Source organism: Rhinatrema bivittatum, chromosome 2 (assembly GCF_901001135.1).
Source record: "Rhinatrema bivittatum chromosome 2, aRhiBiv1.1, whole genome shotgun sequence".
Lineage (NCBI taxonomy): Eukaryota > Metazoa > Chordata > Amphibia > Gymnophiona > Rhinatrematidae > Rhinatrema > Rhinatrema bivittatum.
In genome coordinates this window covers 480,839,911-480,860,767 of record NC_042616.1, presented here as the reverse complement: position 1 = coordinate 480,860,767, position 20,857 = coordinate 480,839,911, and the positions used below count along the sequence as shown (strand labels likewise).

The following is a 20,857-nucleotide window of genomic DNA, read 5'->3' as shown; positions in this document are numbered from 1 at the left end:
TACCACTTCTGGCAACTTCCAGTGTTGCTTTTTATTACCTTGTTTTATCAATAGCTTTGATTTTACTGTGGAAAAGTAGTTGATCAAATAAACTAAACAAAGCTTTCCTCTCCTTTCTTTCCAAACTTGCAGTTAATAACTTACCAGCTCCAGGCCAGTGGAATCATCTTGGATATCATCAGGAAGCATAATGATCATGCTCAGCTCATTATCCACATATGGGATCTCAAGAAACTTGGTCTGAACGTCACCAACATATGTCATATTAAACTTGGCTTTCTTGAACATCATCTGCACAGGTTTTGTCTCTTTCTAAAAAGAGAAAACAAGACCAAAGATCAAAACAAAAATAATCCACAAAACTTAGCATAGGCCAAATTATATGACCAAGTGAAGAAAATTCACTGATTATGAAAACATTCAGAGTTAGTATAAAGAAGATCAACGCAGATCATAACAAAGCAACAAGGAGTGTTAACTAATCACGCAGTTTGATTGACTGACAGGCTCCTTCTGATATGGAATTACTGTGCACAACAGAATGGAAGTTTGACCATTCCATATAGGGGTACCTAGAGCTTTTTCCTGTGCAGCCACCTTTTGTTTTATAAATATAAATATTCCAAAACATCCGCAGATGAGAGAATGTCACGGGTGTATTCTAAATCTAAGATGCTGTGGTCCTTCACAGGAGATCATTACTATGTCAGCATTTCTCCTGACAACCAAGGCAATAGCCAAGGGTCCCCATGCAACAAAAGGCCACATGGGTCTGCTGCCACTGATATGGATCTGAAAGAAAGACAGTTCAGTGGATATCTTCAAATGCTAACTGCAGGAAAAACATCAGTGTGGGGTTTGTCAGGAGAAAAGGAGTGCATGCAGACTCATAAGCCCTGCAGTAGCCTTACCCGCTCCTCCATAGCTCCTACCATGTGACAGGGGCCGACCAATGGCACCAGTAGCCCCTGTGACATAGTAAGGGCAAAGGGCCATCGGCGCCATTTTGATTACCGGTAGCCGATGGCCCAAGTGCAGGAGATCGCTCCCGGACTCCCGCTGGACCACCAGGGACTTTTAACAAGTCTTGCGGGGGGTGGGGGGGGGGGTTGTAGTTTTTTGGGGTTTTTTTTTATATTCGCTCCATAAGACGCACAGACATTTCCTACCCACTTTGGGGGGGAAAAAGTGCATCTTATGGAGCGAAAAATATGGTACACACACACACACACATATATATATATATATGTGTATGTATGTGTGTGTATATATACACACACATACATACACACACATATATATATATATATATATATATATATATGTATGTGTGTGTATATATATACACACACATACATACACACACATGTATACACACATATACATGTACCGTATTTTTCTCTCCATACCCCCAAAAGTAGGTAGAAAATGTCTGTGCGTCTTATGGAGCGAATATAAAAAAAACAACACACAAAAAAACTACACACCCCCCCCCGCAAGACTTGTCAAAAGTCCCTGGTGGTCCAGCGGGAGTCCGGGAGCGATCTCCTGCACTTGGGCCGTCGGCTACCAGTAATCAAAATGGTGCCCATGGCCCTTTGCCATCGGCGCAAAAAATACGGTAATTTCACTAAGGGTCAGCCCCACTGGTACAGAACAAATGAATGATAAGCCATTTTATTCAAAGAAGCAACAGTGAGTAGCACTCTCCCATACCTTGTTTATCCTAAATGGTCTCTCTCTTGTTTGTTCTTTTTTAAACTGGTCAGCCCAGTTTCCTTTGAAGTAGATGGCATTCACCAGGACCAATCTAGTTAATTCATTAATAATTCCCGGAGCCAAGAGATTCTGGATCTTACCTTTGGGAGACAAGGAAAATTCATTTTATACCAGAGACAATATCTTCTTCTTTCTAAACAATGTGAATCAATAGCAGGTTATTGAAAACAATCTTCTTACATTGCTGCTCTACAAAAAAAACCCAAAAAAACCTTTGAGGGACACAGATCTGTATTTCAGGATATCTGCCATGGATAGACATAAGGAGGTCCATTTTCAGCCATTGTATGGCAGGGTATATTCAGCAGCCCAGCTTTGCCACTGAAAACATCCTGCTATCCTAAAGTCAGTTATGTCTAACTGGCTAACCTTTGGACAGCCCTACAGGCCGACCAGAGTTACCCGCATATGTGGATAACTCATATTCTGAGCTGCCCTGAAATGCCTCCTGCCTGCCCCTGGAACACCCCCTTATCTGACTAAATTCTAGCCGGGTAATTAGTTACCCAGCTAGAATTTAACCGAATAAAGGCTAAATATAACTGGGTAAGCCATTTAGACAGTTAACTATTATGTTATCCAGCTTTTGCATATCAACCTCAAGAATTTTCTGTTGATAAGCAGACAATTAGTCGTTACATGTGAAGTGATGTCATCTGGCGGCTCCAAACAGATGTGTCTCACCTAGCTAGTAGAGCTTTGAGCTCTACTGAACATGTGCAGGAGTTCCTGTGTGGGCATTGCCTCAAGAGCAACCTCAGTCATTTTTGTGTGAGCTTTAGCACAGATGTGTACTCTGTATCGCCAAATAATTTCTAAAAACTTCAAATTACATTTCTCTTTGGATACATTTCAATGATTTTTTTTCATAATAGATGCTGCTAATTGCCTCACTACCTCTGCAACACTCACAACAGCATATTATATGTTCTTTGCATCACTTTGATTTCTTTGTTAAAAGAAAAGCAATCAATCAAATTTAACAAACTAAACTGAACCAAAACCTTTCAAAGCTAGAAAAAAAAAACAAGAAAAAAAAAACTTTGCCTTTTCAAAATTCTGGCAAAAACCCGCCAAAAAAATCACTCAAGAGGTTTCAAAGAACTGCATTTGCAGCAGAGTAATGCATCGAAGGAGCAGCAGTATCATTTGCTGGGGCAGTCAGAGTGTACGTCAAACAAATATAAGTCCTTGAAGTATAGCATATCGGCACTGCCTACATGGTCCATCGATACACTCAAGGCATAACGCATCAGTGCACTCAACGTTATGTAGATCTGCGATTCTCAACCAGTGTGTCACCAAGCACCGGCAGGTGTTCGCGGCTCCTGGTGTCTTACTGCCCCGTTTGTACTTCCCTTCTCCCTTTTTCCAGCCCCCGCTGCCCAACGGGAAGCCTCCTTTCTTCCTGTCCCCACTGCCCAATGGGAAGCCTCCTTCATTCTTCCTGCCCCCATGCAGGCCAATCGGAAGCCTCCTCCCTTCTACCTGCCAGTGGGAATAGGAAGAAAGGAGGAAGCCTCTGATTGGCCGATGAGGCAGGAAGGAAGGGCACACATGGCAGTGTCAAACCCATACGAAACAAGGTCGCCATGGGAGCTCATCCCCGAGGCAGCGAAGAGGAAACCCAACCCCGAACAAGCAAGGCTGCCATGGGAGCTCATCCCCAAGGCAGCGTAAAAGAAGGCCCGCTGGAGTAAAGCTGCGGCGGAACTGGAGCCCATCCCTGCAGCGAAGGAATAAGAGGTTTGGCGGTGACAGCTTGTGTGTGAATGGGTGCCTGGGTGAGAGCTTGTGTGTGTGGGTGTGAATGGGAGCCTGGGTGAGAGCTTGGGTGTGAATAGGGGCGAGAGCATTTGTGTGTGATTTAAAGCTTGTATATAAGAGAGCATGTGTATGCTTGAGAGAGAGAGACTGGTCAGGGAAGTGATGTGTTTTTGTGTGTGTGAGAGAGACTGGTCAGAAAGATGACTGGTGTGTATGTGAAAGACCGAGACTGGTCGTGGGGTCAGAGAGTGTGAGTGTATGTGTTTGTGGGTACTAAGGAAGAGGACTGTGAGGACAGAGCTTCAGCAGCCCTTGCTGCTTCTGGTGAGTGCTATTGGCCTGGAAGGGAAAGGAGTAGGAGAGCTGCTGGAGAGGGTAAGTAAAGATGACGTTTTAAGTTTATTTTCCTTGATTGACTGCCATTTTTATTATTGGGTATTATGCAATGTCTGCTGTTTTGGAATATTTTATTGATATTTGGACATGTTTTAATAATTTTTATGAGTTTTTAATTGTTGGATGTTATTCTGTTCAGCCTGTTTTGAAAACATTTATTACTATAGTTTTACAATTACTTCTGCGTGGGGGATCTATAGCAGCTTGGCTTATTCTGCTTTGCTAATATGAAGTGTATTAGTGTTTAGGGCCTGGTTTAATATTTGTAGTGTTGCCTTTTCATAGATAGGGTTGTTATTGTTTGAGTGTGTTCCATAATACAGGTGAACTTTGTGCAGGTTAGTTTGTGTGCATTTTTGCAGAAACTGGGACTACGTTAGGTGCTATATTTCTCTTTCTATTTCTCCAGGTTCCCATTGCATGCAGAGTGGCTTTTTTGGTTTTCCATTCCAGTTTCTGTCTCCATATTTATAATATCTGGTCTTTCTGTACTTGTTGAAGGTCAGTTCTGGGTGTGTGACTGAGGTGAGGTATTTTATTAGCATGTAGGCATTTGCATCAATCTTATTTGTTGTGTTTTCTCAATAGGATATGCATTAGTGATAAATTACTGTCTTTTCATAAGGAAGGCTATTGTGCCTGGTAGTAAAGGGAGTTTGTTTTGCTTTTACTGAGATGTCATCAAAACCAGAATATCTTTTTTGTATGGTGAGTTATACGTGTAATGCCTTAGTTCTGCTCTGCACTCATTGTTGGGGCTCGAGAGGGTTCCAGTGGATGCATGTTTACATTTATGCATTGTGGTGTATCGACGCATCATCTATATGACCCACCAATGCACAGCACTAGAATGCATGGAGCTGCTGCTTTTCCAAGACTAACCTCCTCAGTTCAGTCAATACATATAATCATCCAAGCATCCTCTTAAATGTGCTACTTGCTAACTTCATGGAATGCCCCCTGGTCCTTCTATTATTCGAAAGTGTAAATAACCGATTCACATCTACTCGTTCAAGACCTCTCATGATCTTAAAGACCTCTATCATATCCCCCCCTCAGCCGTCTCTTCTCAAAGCTGAACAGCCCTAACCTCTTCAGCCTGTCCTCATAGGGGAGCTGTTCCATCCCCTTTATCATTTTGGTTGCCCTTCTCTGTACTTCTCCATCACAACTATATCTTTTTTGAGATGCGGCGACCAGAATTGTACACAGAATTCAAGGTGTGGTCTCACCATGGAGTGATATAGAGGCATTATGACATTTTCCATTTTATTAACCATTCCCTTCCTAATAATTCCTAACATTCTCAGATTCCTTTCTTGAATTCAAATACTATTTTTTTGTCTCCACCACCTCTACTGGGAGGTCATTCCATGCATCCACTACTCTCTTTGTAAAGAAATATTTCCAAGAATTACTCCCGAGTCTACCCTCTTTCACACTGCTTCCATGACCCCTCATTCTAGAGCCGCCTTTGCATTGAAAGAGGCTCACCTCCTCTGCATGGAAACCTTTGAGATATATATATATTTTATTTTTTAATTTTTATTTATCATTTTATGTATTATACACAAGCATAACTTACAAAAGAAATAGTTTTTGAATGTTGTAATATTCACAGGAAAAAAATTAAACACATACATACAATAATTATAATCAATCAATCACTAACAGACCACCAGTTTAGGAGAACCCAGACAGAAAAACAACAAGGAAGGAAAAACCTTCAAAAAGAGGGAATAAAAAAAAATCTTCCAGTGAGAACATTGTACACGGATTATGCTAGGAGAAGGCCTATCTATACTAAGCTAAACACTGTCCAAAGAAATTAATAATACCATATTAACCATTATCAGGAACTCTAGCATTAATAAATGATCTAAGCTGAATAGATTCTAAGAAACAAATTTCTCAGAGGAAAAAGTAACGATACATTTGCAAGGGAATCACAAGAAAAAACAAGCCCCAAAATCAAGAACCTTTTGTTGCATATCTAGGAATGCTTTCCTTCGTGCCTATGTAGCCCTAGAGAAATCAGGAAAATTTTGCCACCCATGAAGGAAATATTCATTGCTTGAAAATACAATTGACAAATCAAATCACCATCAAAATTTTAAGAAAAAGTCACAATTAAGATAGATTTATGTGATGTATCTGTGTGTGTAGTAGTCTCCAGGATAGCAGAAATATCCAAAGGCTCCCCTCCAGAACTCAGTACAGCTTGAGCAGCACCTACTTCTTCAGGCCCTTTAACCCCAAAAAATAATAAGCCTTGCGAATCAACGGGAGGACAGATTGCGAGAGCCCAAGTACTTCCCTCATGGAGGTCGAAAGGTTCTGAAGGAGAAATCATTGAGACAACTGGAAAATTAAGAATGCTAAGATTAGATCCTGTAAAATTCTCTAGAGACTCCAGCCTACGATGTATCAAAGTGTTATATTATATCAAATTATTCTGAACCAATGAAGTTTTCCCCAAGTCAGTTTCCAATACTTATTTTTTCAGCATGAGCAGAGAGGTAAGAGTCTCCTGGATTTGTATTCTAAGCAAGAAATTATTCACGGTGGCTGTGAATTAAGTTAGGGACTGCTGCACGGAGGAAAGTACCAGCCAGATACTCTCCAATGTTATAAGAGAGGATTTAGGGAGGGAGGGACTCAAAACAGATATTGCAGCAGGCTCACCTTCAAGAAATCCAGTTTGTGCTTCTCCTGAAGCTATAGTTAACCCCACAGCTGTATCTTGGGTTCCGAATGTAAGCCATCTTGGGCCTGCAAAATTCTGATACCACCTCCCCAATCAATCATGCCACAAGCAGTCGCCGCTGATTCCCCCGGTCTACATCTGGGCATTCCTGACTTGGAGTCATGACAGATGTTGGTGTCATCAGTAGCTGCGTTGGAGAAAGGGGTTCTTATCGTTGGGTTCAGAGAGATGTCCAAGCAAGCTTCAGGCTGATGCTTCATTCCCTTGGAGACAATGGCAACGACGGCCGGCCTCAATGATGACAAAGCGAAATGTAGCTCCGGAATCATCATCTGCCGCAAAGAGGGGCTTTGCGGGTTAGCAGAAGAATCTCCCCTAAGCCTACTGCATCACCTGACCATAATACAGTAGGAAAAAAAGCTATGAAATCAGGCAGTTCCAGGAGCACTCAAACAATGTCCTCACCCGACACCATCTTGGGATCCTCGCCTTTTGAGATAGTTAAATGTCTCTATCATATCTGCCTTATTTCGCTTTCCCTCTAAGGTATATGTTTTTAGATCTTTGAGTCTATGCTCATATATTTTAGAACGAAGACCACTGATCATTTCAGTAGCCACCCTCTGGATACACTCCAACCGGTTTATATCCCTTTTGAAGATGCGGTCTCCAGAATTGAACATAGTATTCCAAATGAGGTCTATCAGGGACCTATATGGGGCAATATCCCTCTCTTTTTCTGCTGACCATTCCTCTCCTTCTGTAGCCAAGCATCCTTCTGGTTTTTGCCATTGCTTTATCCACCTGTTTGGCCATCTTAAAGTCATGAGATGGAAATCACCCCCAGATCCTGCTCTTCTTTCATGCTTAGAAGAATTTCACTTCCAATACTGTACCTCTCCCTTGGGAATTGCAACCTAACTCTGCATTTTTTTTTAGCATTAAATCTTAGCTGCCAGACCCTAGACCATTCCTCAAGCTCTGCTAGATCCCTCCTCATGTTTTGCACACCTTCTTGGCTGTCTACCCTGTTGAAGATTTTGATATTATTGGCAAAAAGCCAAAACTTTTCCCAACAATCCTTCAGCTATGTTGCTCACAAAAATGTTGAAAAGAACTAGTCCAAGGACAGATCCCTGAAGTATACCACTAGTAATGCCCCCTCCTCAGAGTAAACTATTTTATCACTGATTTGTCACTTCCCACTCAACCAGTTTCTAACCTGGTCAATCACTCTAGGTTCCATAGGGCGTTTAATAAATGTTAATAAAATGAAATGAAATGTTGAAAGCCTTACTGAAATCCAAATGCACTACGTCTGGCACTCTCTCTCTTGATCCAACTCTCTGGTCACCCAATCAAAAAAATTGATAGATTTGTCTGATAAGATCTACCTCTAGTAAAAGCAGGCTGCTCCAGATATTGCAATCTATTGGATTCCAGACACTCACTATCTTCTGTTTTAGCAGCAATTCCATTAATTTGTTCATCATAGAGGTCAAACTAACTGGCCTATAATTTCCAGCCTCCTCCTTCCACTTTTATAAAAAGGAACAATATTCACCCATTTTCAGTCCTTTGGAACTACTGATTCTAAAGAAGCAACAAAAAGGTCAGCCAGTGGAGCTACCAGGACTTTTCCAAGTTCCCTTAGTAGCCTTGGATGTATCCCATCTGACCTAATTGCCTTATCCACTTTAAGTTTAGTAAGCTCTTCACAAACACAATTTTCTGAAAATCGATTAAGGTTTACCTTGTCTCCAATCTTATTTTTATTCATTTTGTGTGGTCCATCTCCTGGCCTTTCTACAGTGAATACGGAATTGAAATATTTGTTAAGCAACTTCATTTTTCCTCATTTTCTACATATTCCTCCATAACATTCTACATATTCTTCCACTTTTGCACTTCCTTCTATTATTAACATATCTTTAAAAAAAAAAAGCCTTGTCCACTCATTTTACTGTATTTGCTGCCAACACCAGGTCAGAGGACACATCAGTCACTCAGATAGATTGCGGGTCTTATGAGAAGTTTCTTTTCCTTTCTAACAAAGGAGTCTCAAAGAACTAGCTACCTACTCTTCTCCAGCACTGCTGCTGCTATCCCGCAGACTGGAGTCCCAGTTTCATCTAAAGGGAGAACACATCATCAGAATCCTTAATAAGGGGTTCTTCATCATTCCACTCAATTGCAGTGGTATCAAGTCAGTCAGAAGTGTTTGATCAGGGTAGGTCCCCACAGGGGTGGCAGGAAGAACCTCCTGGTTAGTCTTCCTCATCCTAGAGGTCCTGGGTTAACAAGCCCTCACCATTATATTAAGAAGAGGGCTGGTATACTAGTATAGTCTTCTGACCATATAGCACCCCCAGAAGACATGCCATATTCAAAGTTCAGAGAAAAGATGTATATGAAGCTTAGTGCCAACATACAAAAAGATAAAGGTCCTGCTGGGAAGCCTTTGGACTGCTCCACATATTAGACACTCCATCAGAACCAGCGGCTCTTCTAGTCCACAAAATTCTGAACTTATTGCAGATGAGAATGTGGGAGACACCTGTATCTATCATTCCCATGGCTAGGAAACTAGATCTAAAATGCAGAGTCTAAAAATCACTAAGGTTTGGAGTATTGTAACTGCCACACCGGTCTATCATTTTGAAATCTACCCTGAAACAGCCAAAAAAGAAGAGAATTCATTTGAATTCCCTCCCAGGGAAGGACCATAGATTAGTGGATAATTTTGGCAAGAAGGTTTTTCAAAGCTCCATGCTTACTATTTGTATAGTTACTCAACAATTCTATATGTTACAATATCTTCATGACTGCATTCAAAAACTAAAACCTTTTCACAACCTGCAAAAGAATGCATACATCAGTTGTTTGACTACTTCATGGACCTCCTCAGCTTCGACTAGAGCCAGGCATAAGGTGTGGCTTAGAGCAAGTAGCATCTGAGATCATGTCTATGAGAAGTTGGCAGACCTCTCTTGTCTAGGGAACAATCTGAATTTTTCACCGAACAAAGTAAACAGTCGTTCAAATAAAAGAGCAAATTATAGCAGTCCTTCTCAATGGGTCCCGAGCAGCTCTCAACTTCAAGACACACTTCCTAAAATTACAAAACACTATATTACTATAGATACCAATTCTGGCCTTTTCAACAGTACCATCTAATGCCACTTCTGACCAGATCTCGATAGCGGAAACACGTTTAGCCAAAATCCAGATAACAGACCCAGCCTAAACCTGGACCCAGATTTTGAACCCTCTGAGCAGTCATCAATCCTTTGTTCTTGTGGGGGCAGAATCCAAGCCTTTTTGGAGGCATGGCATCAGATAACCAAGGACCTCTGGCTCCTCAGAATCATGGAGTCTGGGTACCATACCTTGTGCATTGCCAGACTCTCAATTAAGATCTGTCTCACATGGTACAGCTTCACCTGGAAGTACAATCACTACTTCAGCAATGAGCAGTAGAACCAGTCACTGCATCCCGGCATGTATAAGGCATGTTTTCCCACTATTTCCTCATCCCAAGAAATCAGGAGAATTGAGATCCATTCTGGATTTGATAAACTTGGACTTCTACTCCAAGAAAGATTCAAAATTAATTATCTCATCATATCCAGGAAGAGGACTGGATGTGTGTTCTTGATCTGAAGAATGCATATGCTCATAAGTCTATATACCCCTGGCAGAATTTGTAAGATGTGTAGCATTTTAAGAACACATGAGTGATCAAACAAAACACATCTGTTATTTTTAATGCGTTTCAAATTAAACGATTATGTATTACAGAACAGCACAATCATTACACAAACCATAGAAATAAGGGAAATAATAAAATGGTCCTGTTCCAAATTTTGTAAATCCTTGAATGTTTGGGCTAATATATACTCAAGTTGACACACACAGGTTGAGATGGCAATGAAGGATAGGTATCCACACCTGTGCCTTGTTTGATTGTATTTGGTGTCTGTGTATAAATAGTCAATTAGTTTCTTAGCTCTTGAGAAACCCTTGTGCTTTTCATCCAGGGTTGCACTGACTTTGGTGGTTACTGAAGCATGGGAAAAGCAAAAGAACTGTCAAAGGGTCTGCGAGCAAAAGTAGTTCAACTTTATAAATCAGGAAAAGAATATAAAAAGATATCCAAAGATTTGAAAACGCCAATCAGTACTATTCAAACTCTGATCAAGAAATAGAAAATTATGAGTTCTGCTAATACCAAGGTAGACCAAGAAAGATTTCACACACAATTGCCAGAAAAATTTGTCAGGATGCAAAAAAAATTCCACAAGCAACTTCTACTGAAATAATGGCTTCTCTGAAATAAAGTGGTGTGAGTGTTTCAGCATGCACAATAAGGAGATACTTGCACAAAAATGGGCTACATGGTAGAGTTGCCATAAAAATGCTCTTGCTGCAGCTACGCCACAAGACAGCCCACTTACAATATGCCAAACAGCACCTGGAGAAGCCTCAAAACTTCTGTAACAAAATAATTTGGAATAATAAGATCAAAGCTGAACTTACACAGAAACACAGAAATGACAGCAGAAAAGGACCAATTGGCCCATCTAGCCTGCCAAGCAAGCTCCCATACCTATCAGTTTCCCAGACTGCCAAGGTCAGGGCCCTTGTTGGTTATTGTTTGAGTCCAATTTTCCTCCATCCCCTGCTGTTGAAGCAGAGAGAGCAGTGTTGGAGTTGCATCAAAAGTGAAGAATCAGGCTTATTGCTTATTGGTTAAGGGTAGCAATTGCCACATCAAGCAAGTTACCCCATGCTTGTTTTCCCAGTCTGTGTAGTTCAATGTCCTTGTTGGTTGCCTGAATCTAAATTCCTCTTTTCCTCCTGTCATTGATGCAGAGAGCAATGATGGAGTTGCATCAACAGTATGAAGACTTATTGGTTGAGGGTAGTAACCGCCATAACAGCAAGCTACCCCCATGTCTTTTTACTTCAATCCCCTCCTCTAGCCTTAAGGAATCCAGAGTGTTTATCCCATGCCCATTTCAAATCTTTCACCGTTTTTGTCTTCACTATCTCCTCCGGAAGGGCATTCCAGGCATCCACCACTCTTCTCCATGAAGAAATATTTCCTGATGGTCAAAGCATGGAGGTGGATCTCTGCTGCTCCAGGCTAGGTGAGCTACAGAAGCACAGGGAATTTAGGCATAATTGATGGCAGGATGATCGCAGCATCTTGTCAGAAAATAATTGAGAATAATTTACATTCATCAGCAAGGAGGCTGCACATGGGGCGCACTTTGACTTTCCAACACGACAATGATAAGAAACATAAGGCCAAGTCGACCCTTCAGTGGCTGCAGCAGAAGAAAGTGAAGGTTCTGGAGTGGCCATCACAGTCTCCTGACCTCAACATCATTGAGCCGCTTTGAGGACAACTTAAACATACAGTTCATGCTAGACAACCAAAGAATTTACAGCATCTGAAAGCTTTTTGCCAAGAGGAATGGCAGCATTACCAAATGAGAAACTATCACAAAAGACTGCAAGTCATTGATGCAAAAGGGGGCAATACACAATATTAAGAACTAAGGGTATGCAAACTTTTGAACAGGACCATTTTATTATTTCCTTTATTGCTATGATTTGTATAATAATTGTGCTAGTCTTTGATGCATAATAGTTTCATTTGAAACACATTAAAATAATAGACATGTTTTGTCTGTTCTCACATGCTTTCTTAAAATGCTACACATTTTACAAATTCTGCCATGGTTATGTAAACTTATGAACATAACTGTATACCCATTCATCCTTCCCACTGGCACTACCTTTGTTTCAAGGTTAATTCTTCCCAATACCAATACAAGGCACTCCCATTTGACCTGTTATGAGCTCCAAGAGTCTTCACTAAATATCTCGCAATGGTAGCAGCACATCTGCATTTCCAAGGTTTTCAAGTTTTGCCGTACCTGGACAACTGGCTAATCACAGTGAGCTCGAGAAGAAGACTTGCTTCCCTGCACAAGACGATTCATCTTCTACAAGATTTAGGTTATTCTAGTTAACTTTGAGATGTTAAATCTAGTACTGATCCAGAGAATCAAAATTCATTGAGGCATGGGTAGACTTGCTGCAAGAGAGCATTTCAATCATCAGAGTGAGCTAATACCATGATTTCTCTCAACTGTAAACTACTGACCTTGCAATGTTCCTCATCACAAGCAATTCTTGTCTTAGGGTCCTATGACTGACCATTCACATGGACCCACTAACCCGCATTCATATTCGTTACCTACAGTGGGGTCTACACGCTCAATGAGACTCAACCATCATCAAATATAGTATATATTTCAGAGGACATGAAATAAGAGCTCCAGTGCTGCTTGAACCCCTGCATGCTCCAAGACAGAGCTCCATTTCGCACTCTCCCTACCATGTAACACTGGCAATGGTCACATGCACAAAAAGGATAGGGGCACTCATGTAAGATCCTTCTGAACCCAGGGTACCTGGTTTCTCGAAGAGAAATCTCCTGGAACGGAGGGCCATCAGATATGCTTAGTTAATGTAAACACATCTTCAGGGAAAGAACATATTGATTCAAACCAGAAATTAAAATTGCCATATTTTATGTCGACAAGGAGGCCCAGGATCATGGCCTCTCTGCCAGGAAGTGTTGAAACTTTGGAACTGAGCAGCCAAGAATAGAGTGGTCCTACAAGCCATCAATCTTCTGTGAGCATGTTGGAGACTCCTAGATCACCTTAGCAGAGTATTCTGTCCACACAAGTGGTTTCTGCCACAATCAGCAACTGACAAATTATTCTATTTATGGAGTCTATTGTCAGCAGACCTATTCCTGTCGGAGCAGAACAGAAAGCTAAACCAATTCTGCTCATTTCTACCCACTAATCACAGGATAGTTCAGGATGCTTTCCTTCTTGATTGGGAACAAGCCTCAGGTATGCTTTTCCACTAATACCACATCGCCAGAACAGTGCAAAAGCTGCTTCAAGATCATGCTTGCTTGATCTTCATAGTTCCAGTGTGGCCCAGACAAATGTGGTTTTCCCCATCTAGTACAACTTTCTAGCAGGCCCACCATACAGCTGGGAACAGATCATACGTTGTCATTTCAGGGCAAAGGAATATCCTATCATCCAAACCTTCCATCCCTAAATCTACCGGTTTGGATGTTGAATGTTCAGTAATAGAGGGTCTCTCTTTGCCTAGAGCAAACTGAAGACACACTGGCTTTCTAGCTGAAATCATTGACTAGGAAGAATTATGCCTTCAAATGGAACAGATATTCTAAGTGCTGCCAACAGAATGCCTTGGACTCTCTTGTGAGCCCAAGCATTTACTAAGGAGCAAGTACATTAGTATATGCTTGGGGGCGCAAGAGAATGGATCCAAGGTAATCTTTTTGGCACTACCTGGAATATCTGTTCCCTTTGAAGGCAAAGTTTTTCCTAGTTGATGGCTTTCTAGTTGAAACCAATGCGTCTTCAATTGCTCTAGGCCAGAGCTTTCCAAACTTTTCATGTTGGTGACACACTTTTTAGACAAACATAATTTCGGGACACAGTAATTCAGTCTACTAGCAAACCGGAGGTTAAAGGTTAAACGAATTAAATGTATTTCGACAATTTATGTATGTTTCCTTAAATATATACATAATAAAATGTTTCACGACACAACCTATCTTGTGAAAACCTTTCATTTATATTAAAACTATATAATATTCCAAGATTAATGTTATTGTTCTAATTTATGAGTAACAATAATAAAACAAAGTTATTGTGTTATTCAATTTACCTCTTTAATGAGATATATGAGCTTGATGGGATGAACACAGATTTGAATATTTGGTGTTAATAAGAAAGTCCAAAGGGTCTTCTGCATAATTTTAAAAAGCTGGCCAGTTTCACACTATATAATTATTTGATAGCCTCATTCAACTAATTCTATTTGGCTATCAGAGTGAAGTCTGGAATTTATAGGAAGGGACAGAATGTCAATATAAATCCTGCACCTCCAGTTCTGTAACTCTGTGCATCCACTGAAATTCCCCCAAACAATGGAGCTTGGATGTTTCCCTTACAGCTCATCATAGTAAAAGATATTTTCAAATGCTGGTGTCACCTCACAGTAACAGCAGCACAAACACCTTCCTCTGCCAGGCACATTGTGAACTAAAATAAAACCTCGCAAAAAAGACACTCAAAATCTATACTGCAATCCCATTGTAACATAACAGTAATAACACCAAGGACTCAAACAACAATACCCCTACCTGTGAAAACACAAAGGTAAATATTACACTGGGTCCTAGAATACAAATACACCACCTACTGAGGAAACAAAACAAACCCGATTGCTATAGATCCCTATGCTAGCAGAATCTCTCATCATGGTCACACACACACAGAGCAGAGACAGACCCTCACCAAATACAGAATACAAAATAAAGGAGCACAAATTAAACAAAAACTGAAATGGAAACCCCAAGAAGCCAGACTCTGTGTATTAACAATGGAAAAACAGAACCACCATTCCTCATAAAACAAATAAAATAAAAAAACAAAGCATCAGTTATAATAGTAAAACCATACTAATAAAAGAATATTTTAAAACTACTGATAAATAGAATTTCTATTAATTAAAATCATATACATTTTTTACAATTTCCCAAACACCAATAAAATATTTCAAAACAGCACATATATCAAATAACACCCAATAATTAAAACTAATAAGGATTTTAAAAAGTCCCTGCTGTCCATACGTGGGAGTTCTTGATTTCCAGTCACCCTGATATTGTCCAGGATTAGGAGGTTATCCTCTCTCACACAGACTCACATGTCCATTCTCTCTCACACATACACTGTCACATACATACACATTCATGCTCTTACACCCACCATAACCTCTCGCTCTCACAGACACTGACACACTCTCAGGCTCTAAGACACTCTCTCCCCCTCCACACACAAACTCTTACTCCCCTGGATTTTCTCATACACACTCGCTCTGGCTCCCTCACATACACACACACCCAGGCAAGTTCCCAATCATTCTCACACACTGAAACTGACCCCCAGGCAGGCTCCCATTCATTTTCACACCACTCCCTCACCATCCCCCAGGCATGCACACATTCATTCTCACACACATACACCACACACAGGCCGGCATCTATTCTCACACATACAAACCCCAGGAAGACACCCATACATTCTCATGCACTGACACACCCTCAGGCAGGCACCCATGCATTCACACACATACACCCCCAGGCAGACTCCCATTCATACATATGCACACACTAAAGGCAGACCCCCTCTCTTTCTTTTGCCAGCAACCTCAGAGCCTCTCTCATTCCTCTGCTGCCACTGTCACTGCTGCCACATGGCTATTTGGGAGGCGCTGATTGCTGCTATTGGCACTGAAGCCCATTCTGCTGCCTCCTCTGTGCAGGCCCCTTGAGCTTCCACTTCCTCCATGTTGATCTCGTACATTGTGAGATCCGCATGGAGAAAATGCCACTCTTGCACATTACCAAAGATTACATGTGCCAATCAGTAAAAAGTAATTTATTTATTTTTTTTTACCTTTGCTGTCTGATCTTAGTTTTCTAATCGGTTTTGTCACAGTTTTTTTTTGTTCCACCTCCCCTTTCTTATTTTTTTGCCAATTCCTTTCATATTGTCTTTTTTTTCTATTTCTTTTCTCTCCATCTATCTTCTTCCCTCATACATTCAGTCAGGTTCTCATTCTCACATGCTTTCTCTCTCTCTCACACACACACACACACACACACACACACACACACACACACAGGCTCTCACATGCTCTCTCTCATACAATCATTCATACAGTCTCTCTCTTGCACATGCTGTCTGACTCTCACACACCCAGGCTCTCTCTCACTCCCACATGCTGTCGTGCTCAAGCACAGGCTCTCACTCCCACATGCTGTCTCACACACACATACACACACACACACACACACACTCTCACATGCTGTCTCTGCAAAAATTCAGGTCCTCACTCCCTACCCAATCTCTCAATTCACCTCATACAGGCACCCAATCTCTCAACTCACCTCATACAGGCACCCAATCTCTCAACGCACCTCATACATGCACCCAATCTCTCAACGCACCTCATACACGCACCCAATCTCTCAACGCACCTCATACACGCACACAACTCATTGGGCCCTCAGCCTCTCTCTTACCTCTGGGCCTCCTCTTCACGGGTTGCTGCAGGATGGGCTCTGCAGCGGCCCTGATCTTCTCGGGCCAATCCGCGGTGGAGACCCTGCTACCTGGCCTGCTCCTCTTCTGCACGTGGCTGATGCTCCACTTCCTTCCTGCCCGTACGGCTCCGGCAACATTTTTCTTCCGGGGCCGCGCGGGCAGGAAGGAGGCGGAGCACCTGCTCTTCCTGCTTTCTGCCCGCGCGGCTCCGGCAACATTTTTCTTCCGGGGCCGCGCGGGCAGAAAGGAGGCGGAGCACCTGCTCTTCCTGCTTTCTGCCCGCGCGGCTCCGGCAACATTTTTCTTCCGGGGCCGCGCGGGCAGGAAGGAGGAGGAGGAGCACCTGCGTGACATTTTTCTTTGGGCCGTGGTGACGTAAGCTCCACCACGGCCCCGCCGATCTTCCTGCTGTGCGTCTCCGGCACACAGCACAGCGATACTTTACTACTCAGCCGCCAGTGGGATGAGGTCCACCGGCGGCCGCATTGGCTCCCACTTGCCGGTGTGTCACGTGCACTGGGCTTGCGCGACACACCGGCACACTGCAGGTGACACACTAAAGTGTCGCGACACACACTTTGGAAAGCTCTGCTCTAGGCAAAAAGAGACCCTTGATTACTGAGCTCCTCCATACTTGCTCCTCCTTTCTGATTCAGGCCTCACTGCATCTTCTGAAAGAGAACATCTCAGCGACGCAGTCGCTTACCATGCTCTGGTGGACACTAAACCTATCTTGATGCATCCACTGATATCAAGATTTATGAAAGGATTATGGCAAGTTAAAGCTCTGATACAAACTTCTGATTCCATGAGGAATATTGCCCTTTTTCAACTAATGAAGACACCTTTTGAGCCTCTAGAGAAGACTTATTTTAAAGTTCTTGATATGGAAAGTAATATTGCTCATCGCAGTCAGCCCAGCTAGAAGAGTCAGTGAACTCTAAATTCTTGTTTACCATCTGCCATACATGCAATTCTTCCATAATAGGGCGGTCCTCCACACTCACCAGAAGCTCCTTTCAAAGGTTGTCTTGGCTTTTCATATTAATCCATCATATTACTTACCTTCTTTCCAAGACTACATGTGCATGAAGGAGAGAAAGCACTTCTTACCCTAGATTGTAAAGAGCCTTGGCCTAGTATAAGAAAAAGAATGCAGCCACATTGACAGACTTTGCAACTATTTGTGTTGTAAGAACCTAACAGACTTGGTGTGCCAGGTGCCACATGTAATTTGTCTAACTGGATAGCAGAATGCCTTCAACAATGCTACTCCTTAGCAGGATTACAAGTTACAGACTATCAAAGCTCATAAGTGAAACCTATGGCTTGGCTTCTGCTGTTGCCCATCTTCGAGAAGTGCCTCTAGAGGACATCTGCAAAGCTGCGAGGGATCAGTGCATACCGTTATGCCCCATTATAGTCTTGAAAATCACTCAAGGAATAACAGTAAATTCGGACAGGCAGTTTTACGTAACCTTTTCTTGTGGTAGTCTATGTTCCATGTGGATCTGGGTTGCTTACTTGGTAAATGCTCCATTGTAACCCTCAACTTGAGACTCTCCATGTAGCATGGCTAATTCAGTCTACTTAGCTATAGAAAAAGCAAATTTGCTTACCATAAATGGAGAAATTACTTACCTGATAATTTTGTTTTCCTTAGTGTAGACAGATGGACTCAGGACCAATGGGTATAGTGTACTCCTAATAGCAGCTGGAGACTGATCAGATTTCAATCTGACGTCAGCCCTAGTACATATACCCCTGCAGGAAGTGCAGCTCTTCAGTATTCTCCTCAAAAAGCATTGTGGATATATGTATGACTGACTGGTTTGAATAACTTGTATAACTTCATAACATGAAGAACTTAATTAACTTTATAACTTGATTAACTTGAGCTGGTTGGATTGGCTATAGCTGGAGACCGCCAGTGCCCTCAACCAGTAAACGTAGAAACCCGGTAGGGTGGGTGCCCTAGATGAAGGAAAGCATGGCTTACCCTTGAGTCACTCGAGCATTCCATGAGTAACAGCAGCCGTGGGTGGAATGCTGAGTCCATCTGTCTACACTAAGGAAAACAAAATTATCAGGTAAGTAATTTCTCCATTTCCTAGCGGGTAGCAGATGGACTCAGGACCAATGGGATGTATAAAAGCTACTCCCTTACCGGGTGGGAGGCTGTCCGTTACCCACTTAGTACTGCTCTTGCGAATGCTGGGTCCTCCCGAGCCTGAACATCCAGGTGGTAAAACCTGGAGAAGGTGTGGATGGAGGACCATGTCGCCGCCCTTCAAATCTCGGCGGATGACAACATCTTGGTTTCTGCCCAGGACACTGCCTGGGCTCTAGTAGAATGGGCCTTGGCTTGTAGCGGCGGTGGCTTGCCTGCCTCTACGTAGGCCGCCTTGATGACTTTTTTGATCCAGCGGGCTATGGTTGCTCACGAGGCCGCTTCCCCTTGCCTCTTCCCGCTGTGAAGGACGAATAAGTGGTCTGTTTTCCGTACGGGATTAGACATTTCCAAGTATCTGGATAGGAGTCTGCCGATGTTGAGGCGGTGAAGAGTTCCAGCCTCTTCCGAATTCTTATGCTCATCTGGCGATGGTAGCGAGATGGTTTGGGTTGATATGGAAGTGGGTCACCACTTTGGGTAGGAACGACTGAACTGTGCATAACTGGATGGTTCCCGGGGTGAGCCTGAGGAACGGTTCCCAGCAGGACAGTGCTTGTAGCTCGGATATACGATGGGCTGAGCAAATTGCCAGCAGGAAGGCTGTCTTCAATGTCAGTAGTCGGAGAGACAGGCCGCGAAGAGGTCTGAAAGAGGTTCCTGCTAAGAAATCCAGGACCAAGTTAAGGTTCCAAAGAGGTACCGGCCACTTTAGAGGGGGTCAGATATGGTTGACTCCTTTCAGGAAGCGTGAAACATCCGGGTGAGAGGCTATGGTGTCGCTCTCATGCTTGGATCCGTAGCATGACAATGTGGTCACCTGTACCTTGATGGAATTGAGGGACAATCCCTTCTGTAGGCCGTTCTGTAGGAATTCCAAGATCGCAGGAATTGTGACTGAGCATGGAACAATGTCATGGTCCTTGCACCAGGCTTCGAATATTCTCCAAATCCTTATGTATGTTAGAGATGTTGAGAACTTGCGCGCTCTGAGTAGGGTGTCAATTACAGCCCCCGAGTATCCGCTCTGTCTTAAGTGAGCCCTCTCAACGGCCAGACCGTAAGAGAGAACAGAGCTGGATCCTCGTGGAGGATTGGCCCTTGTTGGAGCAGGTCTCTGTGTGGAGGTAGTGGCAGGGGCGTCCCTGTCAGTAGTGTTCGCATGTCTGCGTACCACGGTCTTCTTGGCCAGTCCGGGGCCACAAGAAGTACTGGTCCCCTGTGTAGTCCAATCTTGTGAATGATTGCTCCTAATAGGGGCCAGGAGTACCCCTCCTCCAGGGGCTCCGACTCCTCCTCCGAGATGTCCGTGTCCCCGTACGTGGGACTTCCGGGTGGTGGATTCACTTCCCTGGGCCTAGAGGGGCCTGGAGCATAGAAGTCCTCTGTTGAAGGCTGTGGCCGTGATATCGGAGGCTGTCTGCATGTGAACGAAGGTGTGCAGACCTTTTAAAAATTCCACCCAGGAGATAGACGCTGGGTCCAAGCTAGGGGGCGCTGTGTCCCTGGGGGGCCCCGTTTGAGGAGGTGTCCCACTGTGAATTGCTTGATCCGGGGGTACTTAATGAAGAGCTAGCACTCAGGCCCGGATGGGACTGGTCCTGGGCTTGATCCCCCAGGGCCTCCTCGCACTGGATACACAGGGCGTCTGCCTCCTCGTGTTGTGCGGCTCTGATGTGGCATGCTGGGCAAAGGCCCTGAACCTTGAGCTCCTTTTCCGGCGGTGCCATGGATATAGGCGCTTAAATCTCTTATGCACTCCAGTGCATTGAATATGTGCGCGTGGATGGATGT

At 43.1% G+C, this 20,857-nt stretch overlaps 1 protein-coding gene across 2 annotated transcripts in view; it reads right to left on the bottom strand.

Moving 5' to 3' along the window:
* LOC115085004 (serpin B6-like) overlaps positions 1–20,857 on the bottom strand; it is a 68,163-nt gene that overhangs the window by 12,328 nt on the left and 34,978 nt on the right. For both annotated transcript variants that reach the window (XM_029590509.1, XM_029590510.1), the window contains exons 5-6: positions 1,717–1,859; positions 145–312 (exon numbers count right to left, since the gene is read on the bottom strand). In XM_029590509.1, the coding sequence (XP_029446369.1) occupies positions 145–312; positions 1,717–1,859 (311 nt within the window). The remainder of the gene's footprint in view (positions 1–144; positions 313–1,716; positions 1,860–20,857) is intronic.